Genomic DNA, 12817 nt, shown 5'->3' with positions numbered 1-12817 from the left:
AATGAGGAGTGTACGCTTGACCCAGAGGAGACAGTCACTTCACCCACACGGCTGTTGCAGGCCCGCAGCCTACAGCCTCAGCATCATTCTAAATCACAAAATTTAAAATCAAATTTTATTTGTTTTTATTCCAAGGACACTCTTGGTCCTATCCCTGAAACCAATATGGTAGGGATAAGGTTAGAGTGTTCACCACTCGCTAACTACAATATTTGCTATTGAAAAAATATATTTATATATAGTTCTGGAAACTATGAAGCAAACAAAATAGAACACAGAGCTGAATTTGTCACAGTTAACTCAAGATGAGCGACAGCAGGATTGCCCAGGGAGGGTCAGACAGGGGGCTGCTGCAAATGCAGCAAGTATGTCCTTAAGTATGTCACAAAGTGCAACAATCAGGTTACCTGGGCTAGCTTCTCGTCACCACACACAATGTGACAGAAGTGTCACATTGTCCCTTTCAGTTGAAAAGGAAAATGAGTGTTGCTGTTTTTTTTTTTTTTTCTTTCTCAGAAGTTGCCCTGTGAGTTTAGATAGACAGGTCTAATTACATCTTTAGATAGTCTAAGCTTAGCTTTATTCTTCTCAGTTGGGAATGATCAACAGACAAAACTGATGGAAGGGGTGCTGGAGCTGTTTGCCCTTAGTTCAGAGGACAAGGACATGGTGCAGAGAGAGGTCCTTTACCTCTCTCGTCTCAAATGAGCACATCTCATCCCGAGGGGCACAGGTCACGGCAAGCAAAATTTATACTATCAAAGATACGTGTAATCAAAGTCGAAAGTTAACGGCTACAACACAGAGAGCTAAAGGGAAGATGTGCTAGGCGTTTATTTCTTAGCATCAGGATGTGAGCTTGCCCCTCTGCTCCAGCACTCTCCTCACATGGAATCCTCCTTAATGCTGCTTAAAAACCCTATTCATTCCACTGAACCATCTTGTACTTGGAGGTCACACACCTTAAAAACAACAACAACAACAACAAAACTATGTTTCTTTGGGGGAATCAACAAAGGCATTTAAAAAACAAAAAACAAAGGTACCTAGATGAAAATATCCATAATTAGCTTACTTTTATGTACACAGTGTGACTGACAATCTGAAAACACTTCATAAGTGAGAAAGGTCAATGGCTTTCCCCCTCCTTTGTCTTGCAAACAACAAAGCTGCATATTCTACTTTACATTTAAAAGGAAGAAAATATACAAGCTCATATTTATACGGCATTTCTACTGAGAGCAACAACAGATCATGTGTTCATATTAGCTATGATCACAACTCAACATATCAACACAGAACTGGCTCTACACCAAGAACACAGCTGGACATGATGGTTCGGGGTTGCCGGCTCACTGCTGACCTGTCTGTCTCTAACAAGCAAAAGCTTCCCTGGAAACAAACCCCACAACACACATTTGTCAGTACACAGCAATGCAACCACATCAGGCAAATACATACTGCACACCAGTATATCAGCAATTTGCCTACCCAAGTAAGAGTCTTCCTTTAATACAGAGCAGAGAGCCAATAAGATACATTTAGAGTATAGCCCTAGTTCTGTGTTTTGGTTTTTTTTTTTTTTTTTTCTTAAACAATTTGGTCACAATGCACTTTTGATATAAAAGCATTTTTTAAACTTTATTATTAATACTCAGGACATTAGGAATTTCCAGATTTTTTTTCAGTAGCATTTGTAGAACCACTTTTGGTAACAAATACAGTAGTTAGGAATATGCATCCATGTCAGAACGCATAATGTTGATCCTGAATCCTCTCTGGCTAAAAACAGGGCTGGCGCTGTGATGAGCTATAGAATGAGGATCTACAAAAGAACACTGGAATATGTTTTGTTTCTCCCAGAGGCTGCATCCTCTTTTGCTGAAATACTTTATAAGTACATTAGAAAGTAAGGCAACAACTCCAAACAGTTCGTGCTGTTTGCTCAACTGGGTTCCCAATTGGATGCGCAGTCCTGGTGCTCAACTTCATGGTTATACCGCTTAGTGTTCTGTCTTCCTTGCTTCATAGGGTCGGAAAGGATGTTCCTCTGACATTTCTAAATCGTCTCTGGTCTGGATGCACAAGGATGTCTGCAGCTAATGCCGGAGGTGCTGAAGCCTGTGGCGCACACATCCCGCTGCCTGTTTTCAAAGGATTCAAGACATTGATTTGGACTCACCATATCTGATACGAAGCCCAACATTCCCTTCGCTACTATGTTTATCACCTCTTCTTTTTTTAACTCCTAATCGGAAAACTAAAGGAGTACCAGGAACACCTGGCCACTGGGAAGATGTTCACCCAGTGGACACATTTCACAAGGGACCTCTGTAATTCACTGCTCCACTCCACGTGGACATTCGACTCATGAGGATGTGCAAAAGGAAAGGATGTCAAATTACAGTCAAGTTGTCCAGAGGAGGGTGTTATACAAACTTATAAAGAAATGACAATCTTTTCTCCCTTTACTATAAATACATTTAACAGCTTAGCAGAAAGACAAGCTAAATTTAAGATTGTTCACATTTGAAAATTGTATCATACTCTCTGCTAGTGATAAATAAAGAACTCCTGATAATGGAATTTTAACATAGCAATTTCACCAACAGATCTCTGAAGACCTTTCTTTTTTTGTTTTTTTGTTTTGTTTTGTTTTGTTTTTAAGAGGGTTAGAACAATGATTATGTTTGCAAAGTTCTGAGAAGTCCATCTACTGTCCAAACTTTGGATTGAAGTCCTTATGTTTTCCTTTACTTAGAGACAGGTATATACAGTGCTGTTGTAATAATGAGACAAATGTGAAATCTACTGTAAAGTTGCACAATACAGAAAACTGTTGCTCCATCCTTCTACTACATAAGCGTGTGACCCCATGGGTTAGTGATGTCGCGGTCAGATTGTTGTTAAGTTGGAATTATCCCATCGCGCCTAAGACCTCTCTTTAACTCCAGATCCTCCAATTTTTTCCACAATTCTTCACGCTCCTTTTCTTTCTTTTTCTCACTGGAGGAAGAAACAGAAAACAATGTAAACAATTGAGAGGGTTGGTGAGACTGCCCAACAAAAACAGCCTTTCCCTCACAGAGGCCCCAAGCGGCTCCAATGCAACTGGCAGCGAGCTTCTTGGATTTCCTTTTGGGGTTTTCCCTCAGTGGGTTCTATTTTGACATTCTCAATGACACAGAAATAATACTAATGAACAGAGTAGAAAAACAAGACTGTCTTAAGATTTACATAAACATCCCTTAGCCTGTAGATACAATATAAATTATAACACAGTGTACAATTACTGAGAAAACTAGAGATGGCTTCCAGTATCATATCTTAATACCAAAGTGCTTGGTGGCTTTTAAATGCTCGGGGCCTTGTTAGACCCCAACCTTGTATTTGTTTCCAAATAAACACTCAAAAGAGTCACTGGAAATGACACTGACAGAAAATGGACAAGATCAAGAAAATACATTCTTCCCTTTATTTGTCTCTGTTTTTCCCATACAATGCATACTGAAACTGGTCGTTTCTGAAAACATATAATCAATGTATATTTTATAGTATATATGTATATATTATAATATAACATGTAAGACTATACTAATGATCTACATGAAACTCTGTGGATACTGGTATTGTGGTGTATTAGAATTTTAAGTGAGCCAGCCTTCAAACTTATACCAATTTACCAGTGATTCACAGGACTTCAGACTACATTGTTTGGCAAAGTTTACCACAATTGAATAAGCCAAAATAGGTTCAACAATTTAATTTCAGTTTTTTTTAAATGCTTTATTATCAATCAAGTAGCAAGTACATTATCAAGGAACATAAAGCTATATTATAAATTAAACATATTCACACTTATTAAAAATGTTTCATCACATGAATTCATATCTACTAACATAATTCACTTCATTACCTCTAGCTTAGTGCAATGAACTGATGAAAAGTAGACCTAGATAAAATTACGAATTCACAATTTCACAAATTCAAATAATTCCTAAGCACAGGAGTTCTGCTCCCTCAGACACCAGGAACCAGTCCTTACATATCCCATTTGAGCAACAGTATATTCATTATTCAGAGGAATTAATAAGGATAATGTGAACTTTGCATGGAATTCCAATGCTAAACACTATTTAGTAATCGCCAATACTTTGCAAAACTATATTAAATCCTCTAACAATAAAAAATGGGGCTGAAGAGATGGTTCAATGGTTAAGAGCACTGGCTGCTCTTCTAGAGGACGCAGGTTCAGTTTCCAGCACCCACACGGCAGCTCACAACCATCTACAACCCAGTTCCAGAGGATTGGACATCCTCTTCTGTCCATCTCCTGTAGGCACATGGCACACATACGTAACGGCATACAAACACATAAAACAAAAATAAACCTTTTAACTCCAAATCAATAAAAAGTAAGTTTCATTCCCCTTGAACTAAAGAACAAAACAAAAAACAAAACAAAACAAAACAAAAAGAAAAAAAAAAAAAAGAAACCCAAGTAATTTGGCATTCCCATTGCAATTGAAGGGATGTTGAATCATATAACATAATCATCTGTATCTCCACTTCATAATTAATATTCTGGCAATTTAGAACCTGTTTACTATGACTGCTCTCTCTTTTTTTTTTTTTTTTTGGGGGGGGGAGGTGAGACAGGGTTTCCCTGTGTAGCTTGGAGCCTGTCCTGAAACTAGTGTTTGTACACCAGGCTGGTCTGGAACTCACAGAGATCCGCCTTCCTCTACCTCCTGAGTGCTAGGATTAAGTGCAATCTAAACAGTGTGGATTTCAGCAGGCATCATGGTCTTCAAACATAAAGCCTTCAAACTTATGTGATAACTTTAACCAGAACAACTGCATTAAAGGTTACAAGGGGCAATATTAGAAACTCTCCAATCATTATAGATTATTTTTTATCTTTAAAAATTAAGTTGGAATTTATTCAGAAAAATGTGATCACTGGAGAGTTGGCTCTGCAGCTATTAACCAAAGGCTGCTCTTCCAAAGGACCAGGCTCAGTTGCCAGCACCCACATGGTAGCTCACAAATGTCTGTTAACTCCAGTTCCAGGGGCTCCAAAATCCTCTTCTGGACTCTGCAGGCACCAGATTCACATGTATAGCACATACATACATGCAGACAAAACATTCATACACATAAAAAGTGAAGTTTTTAGCATGTTTTTAGCATCCCACACTCATACTGCTGAGGCAGGAAGATCACTTGCAGTTCAAGGCTAGCCTAAACTACAGGGTGAGACCCTATACTTCCTCCCAAAAGGCAAAAGGCTGAATTAATATTTTAATAAAGAGTAAAACGGAGATAAGAGGCTGAAGAGGGCCACACCCTAGCGTGGGTATGGTTCTGGAAAGGGAGTTGCTGGCTTCCAGACTCTTGGTTGTAAGCAAGCTGCTAGGCAATTACCACTTTTTGTTTGGCAGTACAACCTAGAGATGGTATCAGTCTAAACAAATGTTCTCAGAGAACGCTGATTATGTACAGGACATCAACTCTAGAGCCCATGCAGAGTTGTAATGCCTCTGACTTCTTTGTTTGGCAGACACAGAGACGAAAGCAAGGGTTTGGGAACTTTTATCAACTGGAAATCAGTTCATCCTATAGCAGTTCACACTGCCCTAAACTGCAGCTGGCATCATGACATCATCATCTTCCTATTGAAGCTGCTCACTCAGTTCACGAGCTCTACAGTATGCAATGTGATCTGTCCTGTGTGTCCTTTCCTTCTCCAGATGATGCAAGCTGACTTACCACACTGCTTCCACACTGACAACTTTATTTTTAAAACTTACAGTCTCAGCTTAGGGCAGTCTCATCATCCGCAAGGAAAACATCATGCTGCCCACTTCTTCCTCCAGCCCCTGGCACCCACTGGTCTGCTGTTTTTATGGATTTTCCTTTACAGCCTTTCATATAAATGCAATTTATACTGGAAAAAAATCTAGCTCTTTTCTCTTTTTTGTTGTCAGCTGCAGCCAAGGCCTGTACTCTGTCTCCTGCTTTCACCTCCCAAGTGCTGGGATTACAGATGTGCAACACCACATCTGGCTCTTTAAAGTCTAAATATCTCTGATGCATTCAGTACCACCCTTATTTCCCCAGTTTTTTTCTCTGTCCTGGGGAATTTTAAGACTTCAGCACACTGTGATGCTGGGAATCTTGTCAATTTCTCCTCCCATTTCATTTCACATAGCACTAGTGTTGGCACCCATATGTAACAGTGTTAAAAGCTCACTCCACCCACCATTCTGATTTGTAATGCTTAAAAAATCTGCTGTGTACTGAAATCATCAACTTCCTGTCATCAACAAGTAAAACCTCATATTTGGCTCCTTCATCATAGTCCCAAACAGCCATGTTCAATTACTAATTAACAGTTACTATTACTTTTGTGAAGAAGCCAATACTTGACCTGCTCAGTACAACCTTTTAATTTAGCACATTTGGCAAAGTATCATCCTTGTTTTTAAAAAAAATAAAAATAGACAAAATAACAAAAACAACTTCCATTAAGGAAGTCCATTCACTATTAACCACCATAACATTCTAGCATACTAGCTCAACTTCAGTCCCCTTAGTTAATTCTATTTCCACAGATAATAAAAGATCACAAAATAACTTCATTGTGGAAATTCATTTAAGATGAATCAACTAATCTGAAATAAGACCCCCGTGTGTGCACTACGCACACTACATACACACAGTGGTACTGAGAATTGAGTACAGGGCCCTGTATATGATAGCCAAGCACACCCTACCACTTAGTTACACTGAAGTTCCTTCAATATTCTTAATTAGATTGTACCCAGATTTCATCCACATTTAACTAGAACAACAATAAAGATTATAGGGATCTCTGTTGTCCTAACAGACAAGTGCTATGCACTGTGCAGTGTTAAATGGTTCACCATGGTGCTCTAATGTGGCCTTAGCCACCACCACTTTTTTTTTTTTTTTAAAACATGTATGGGTATTTTTTGCCTGCAAGTATGTTGGTGCATCATATGAATGCCTGATCCTCAAGGAGGCCTAGAGAACATGTCAAATCCTTTGAAATTGCTCTCAAACAACTTTTGAGAGCTGTTGTGGGTGCTGGACTTGAACCTGGGTCCTCTGGAAGAACAGCAAATCCTCTTAACAGCTAAGCCATCTTTCCGGTACTCCTTACCCCTTAGCCCTTTTAAAAAAATAAGTTTTCAAAGATTTCAACTTAACAGTAGGGCAAAGCGGGTCATTATAAATTTAGTGATTTTTAACAATTGATAGTACCATGAATTAACAGTTATTTAGGTTTTAAGTGTAATACAAAATTGGCATTTATCTCAATGTTGCAATTAAAAATAATATTGTAATTAAAACCATATTCTATGATTAAACTGTTTCCCATAAACCACATCTCTGTAACTTAAAAGCAATTTCTGCCATAGTCTTTGGTCCTCTGTCCCCAAACCTTCATTCTCATTGCCCTTTTCCTCAATAAAACACAACTAACACATTCTAAATAAGGCAAAGCAAAGAAGCAAAAACAAACGAACAAACAGAAAACATTCTTCCATGAGGTTCAGCAAAGTCCAAGGTATAAACATTCACACACACACACACACACACACACACACACACACACACACACTCACTCACTCACTCACTGTGGGACTCTTTTAAGATCCATGCTTTCACTTACAAAGGCGTTTGCATCCTGGAGATCAGAGTCAAGCCAGAGAACCAACCACTAAGAGCTCTGTTTTCCTTAATCTCTCCTGTGGGGTTTGAATAGGAATGGCTCCCATAGACTCATAGATGTGAATGTTTGGTCACCAGGGAATGACACTACTAAGAGGTGTCACCTTGTTGGAAGAAGTGTGCCACTGTGAGTGAAACTGTGAGGTTTCAAATGTTCAAACCAGCCCCCCTCCCCCCCTCTCTCTCTCTTTGACTGCTGCCTGGGGATCCAGATGTAGAACTCTCAGCTACCTCTCCAGAACCATGTCTGCCTGCATACTGCCATGCCTCCTGCCATGATGATAATGGACTACACCTCTGAAACGTAAGTGAGATGTTTTCCCTTATAAGAGTTGCCATGGTCACAGCAACAGAAACCCTAACTAAGGAAACACTTTTTAGAAACTTGAACACACTGGATTAAAAATACAACTTGGGCCAGGCATGGTGGTTCACACCTTTAATCCCAGACTTGGGAGGCAGAGGCAGGCAGATCTCTGTTTGAGGCCAGCCTGTTCTACAGATTGAGTTCTGAGATCACCAGGGATACACAGAGAAACCCTGCTCAAAATTAATATTGACAATAATAATAATCATTATTATGTAATAAACATAAAATGGGAGAATCATGCAAATAAAATGAGGAAAGACTGCACCATTCTAGTCTTAAGCACTTCAGTATTTTCTAATACTATATCACTAAAGCTTGTATTCTTCTAGACTAGAAAGTAAGCTCTGGACAAATAGTGCTTGGTCTCTCCTGAGCTGAAGTAAAGTATGCCAGGCCAATTTTAGTTTGCCTGGGGTAGCAACAGGAGTCAGCCTAGAGGACCAACCACTTAATGATTCCCTGAAGTGGGCCTGAAAGACCCACTATGTGCCAGGCTCTGAACCCTGTGACAGAACAGAAAGGAAGGAGAAAAGCAGCAGGCTTCATCAGAATCACACCACTACAGAACCGCTTACTTGGCAGTGCATTAATGAGGACACAGCTAATGAGCATGCAGAAGCAGAATATGTAAGTAAATAAACCGCTGTTTATGATCTGATGTGCAACTAGGCAACTTGAGCAAAGAGGTCAGAAAGGACTCAATAGCTTTATGCACAGCAGACAAAAGAGCTTTAAAGAGTTACCGCTGACGATCTGACTTGTATGTGGCTGTCAGCTCATCAAACATAGTGCTGTTCATTTCCATAAAGGCCTTCAACACGTTGTACACCAGCGCCACAATAGCCCTGTGAGGCAGACAATGGAACGTACTGGTTAGTCTTTCACAGTGGGGTGCTGAACAGAAAAGCAGAAGGCCATCTCTGGCATGGGTTAGCTCCTCCTCTAATATACATTCATAAAAATTTCACTGAAATTTTTTTCTTTGACAAGTTCATTCACTTAGAAAGTGCACTCTGATCATTGTAACACGCCTACCCTCTCTGACAACCTTATTACCCTCACTGCTCCCTACACATTCCTTTCCCACATTTATGTAGCCTAAACCTCAGTATGTACCTGAGGACGACATTGAACTCCTCATACTCCTGCTGAGACTATGGCATATTGTCACCACACCTGATTTCCTATTCCCTTTTAGTTGGACCTACAGTTCCATTTTTACATCAAGAGATTTGCTGTTTTGTTTTGTTTTTGGAAACAGGGTTTCTCTGTGGCTTTGGAGGCTGTCCTGGAACTAGCTCTTGTAGACCAGGCTGGTCTCGAACTCACAGAGATCTGCCTGCCTCTGCCTCCCAAGTGCTGGGATTAAAAACGTGCGCCACCACCGCCCGTCGAGATTTGAATTCTTTACTGTTCACAATCTTCCTGTAGGATGGCAGAATTAAAACCCAAATTTGCCCTTCTTCTAAATTTTTGGTATCCAGAGCAGACATGTTTTTATGGCCAATGCATAACAAAATCCAAGTATGAAAATACAGCTGCTTCAGGTTAGGTAGATAGCTTAGGCAGGTGCGCACTGAAGCACGCATGCACACATGTTGATGGTGTACACCGATAATTGTAGCACCCGGAGGAATAGAGCATTGAGGGTTCAAGGCTACTGTGGGCTACATATGGAGATTATCTTAAAGAAACAGCAAAGACAGAGTATGTACACCCTATGAACAAGTACAAGTGATTATTAAAAAATTACTTTCAAAGTAATAACATACATAGTTTAACATCAGAAACTGTTCCAGGAAAATGAGTATATAAACCACATGTGTTCAAAGACAGGCCACCAAGCCCCTACAAACTGCTGTCCCAGTGTGGCTATATTAGTATGTTTGTTCCTGCTTAATCCTTCTGTTGACCCAATACTCATGCTGAAAACTGTCAGGCTGGTGCTGGATGCTCTTAGCTATGGAGCACTACACAGCTAAGGAACCAAGTTGCCGGACTAGTCTTATCAAGCAGAATACACTCCTGACACAGACAATGTGAGGACTATGCTATGACAGACTTGAAAGCTTCAGACAAGGCAAAAAATGGTGTCTCCCACTTCAAAGCTATACAAGGTTGCTTCCATTTTGCAACAAACGCCCTGACCTTACTAAGAAGGCATCTCTAAAAAGATGAAGTCACACATTAGTGGGAGGTCTGGTGTCTGCTGTGGCTTCTGCTGGTGCCCAGAAGAAGAGAAACTTAGCTAAGGCTCAAGAATGGTCTTCTTCCCAAGCATAGCCCTGGAGAAGCACTGGACACTGGGCAGTAACTAACGCTGCCTACAGCTGTTCTCCAGCCCTCGGGAGAGTGTCTGTACAACAGGGCTTAATGACTCTTTTTAAAAGTTCTATTAATGTAGAACAAGTTAAAAAATTGAAAGAAAATGTTATTTTCCAACTCTATGCAAAAATTTAAGACAGATATGATAAACTGAATTGCACTTAATTCTTCAATGCCACATAACTTTACTTCATAGATAGATATGTAAAGGCATCTCACTATAGAATACTTTAGCTCTTCTAGGGCTAAATTAAACCTGTCCTTGACTGTAACTTTTGTCCCCCTCCAAATCTAACAACTGAGCTAGATGTTAGGAAATAGATATTCCTATAAAATGTAGATCCCTTCAGACCAGCTCCTCACAGCCCCTCAGTTTTTCCCAATAGTGCCCTTGGAGAAGGCTCATGCAGGCCTCGCTCCCTTTTCTCACCTCATCTCTAGTGCTGTTCACCCAAAGGCCTCATGCTTTTGTCCTCTAGAACCCACAGGCCTCGGAACTTGACAGGCACTTTAACACATGTGTGCCTATTTAGCCAGTACAGGGATCCCTATCTGAAGAGGCTTGCCCAATCATCCCCACCTACCAAACTCTATTAGGATTCTAGCTGAAGTCAAGCACAGCCATACCCCAGCACTCAGGAGGCTAAGGCAGGAGGATCATAAATTTGAGGTCAGCACGATCTGTACAGTAAGATCCTGCCTTGAAAAAATTGCCAGGTTTAATTTGAGCCCTGCCAGCCAGTGCACATCTTTGGGGCTCCAGAACATTCCCCAAATACATCTGGCAACCTTCAGGCAGGCCAGAAAGCCTCCCAAGTAAACAGGTGTTTTAACCAAATAGCACTACTTTGTGAAAATATTTGCTTGCTTTTCAGTCCCCTAGCCAGCAAATTTTCAGGAGGGATGTTTATCTTGCCACGTGTGCAGCTTTAGCAATGGGCATGGCATTCAGAGCACAGTGAGCTCCAAGACATTTTACTAATGAAAAGAGGAGGAAGGGAGAGGGGGCAGAAGAGGGAGGGAAGGATGAAAGAAACTGAACGCTTACGGATTCCAATGCTCTTTTGAAATCCTATAAAGACTGGAGAACATGATGGGAAGGATGACGTTAGAGTTTTCTTCTATCAAACTCATGATGTATTCATTATTCCAATAATAGAGTGCCCTTTCTGCCACCTTTGAGAAAAGAAAAGGACAAATTGTAATCTTTTCAAATTAAGGTATTTTAAAAGGCTATTTTTAAATCATTCAATCAAAAGTATAATTAAACATTAATAACTCTTTACATTTTATGAAGATTTATGATCTCTCAGGAAGTTGCCAGGTGGTTCATCAGTTTGGGGAGAAAAAGGTTTTCTTCACTTACCTGTTAACTTTTCTTCTCCTTTGAGTCTACACATCTCATCTATTTCCACGCTCTTCCCGTATAGTTCCCACACATCCTTCCTCTCACACATACCCTCTCGTCCAGCTCCACTTTCAGCACTCCTTGTCTGGCTTAGGTCTTGTTATTCTTTGAGTCTTAAATGTCCCCACAGGCTTATGCTTTGTTTAAAATAATTTACTTATTTTTATTTTATGTGCATTGGTGTTTTGTCTACATGTTTGTCTGTGTGAGGGTGTTGGATCCCCTGGGACTGGAGTTACAAACGTTGTGAGCTGCTATGTGGGTGCTGGGAATTGAACCCAGGGAATTCTGGAAGAGCAGCTAGTGCTCTTGACCTCTGAGCCACCTCTCCAGCCCCCAGACTTTTGTTTTCATGCTTTGTCTGCAGCTTGTGGAGCTACCTGGAAAGCTGTGGGGTCTTCTAAGGTGATATCTGGCTAGAGGAGTCTATCATTTGCTATTGTCTTGGATTCCTGTTCTCTGTCCACCATGCTGCCATGCTCTCATTTGATCTGTGGGCCTGGAGTTATTCATCTTGGACTTGTATTCAAATGGCTTCTTTTATTTATGTAAATTTCAAAAAATCATGTTTTGGACAGACTGGGAAATTAGAACCTTTCTAGCTACATCATTCAGCATGTTCAAAACACTGCTGAATACACTGGTTACTGGTCCCCAAGCACTGAGAAACAGTTTTCAAGGAACACTACCACACATCAGCCACAGTGTTGTGTCTACTTCTATCACTGCTTTTGAACGCTGTAACTAATTTAGTTGGTGCCATTATTCCGATTTTATAAATGAGGACTTTGAGAGCTAGGTGATAAGTCACCGGCTCAAGGTCACATAGCTAGCAAGTGGCAGACACAGAGCCTGCTCTTAAGTCTCCCCTGATGTCCCTAAAGAGCTGATAAACTGGTGAGAACAGGACCACCTGTGCTTCTATTAGATGTCAACTGTGACCAGGGCTGTGG

At 40.4% G+C, this 12817-nt stretch overlaps 1 protein-coding gene across 3 annotated transcripts in view; it reads right to left on the bottom strand.

Annotated features, from left to right (window-relative positions):
- Positions 1–492: 492 nt before the first annotated feature.
- Positions 493–12817, bottom strand: part of Ppp2r5e (protein phosphatase 2 regulatory subunit B'epsilon) — a 140816-nt gene continuing 128491 nt past the window's right edge. For 2 of the 3 annotated variants that reach the window (XM_027418260.2, XM_027418259.2), the window contains exons 12-14: positions 11505–11632; positions 8875–8976; positions 493–3006 (exon numbers count right to left, since the gene is read on the bottom strand). In XM_027418260.2, coding sequence (XP_027274061.1) covers positions 2907–3006; positions 8875–8976; positions 11505–11632 — 330 coding nt within the window. In that variant the 3' untranslated portion in view covers positions 493–2906. The remainder of the gene's footprint in view (positions 3007–8874; positions 8977–11504; positions 11633–12817) is intronic. The other variant, XM_027418261.2, reaches the window with a different exon arrangement.

This window comes from Cricetulus griseus, chromosome 5 (assembly GCF_003668045.3).
Source record: "Cricetulus griseus strain 17A/GY chromosome 5, alternate assembly CriGri-PICRH-1.0, whole genome shotgun sequence".
NCBI lineage: Eukaryota > Metazoa > Chordata > Mammalia > Rodentia > Cricetidae > Cricetulus > Cricetulus griseus.
This window is presented reverse-complemented; position numbering and strand designations above follow the sequence as displayed.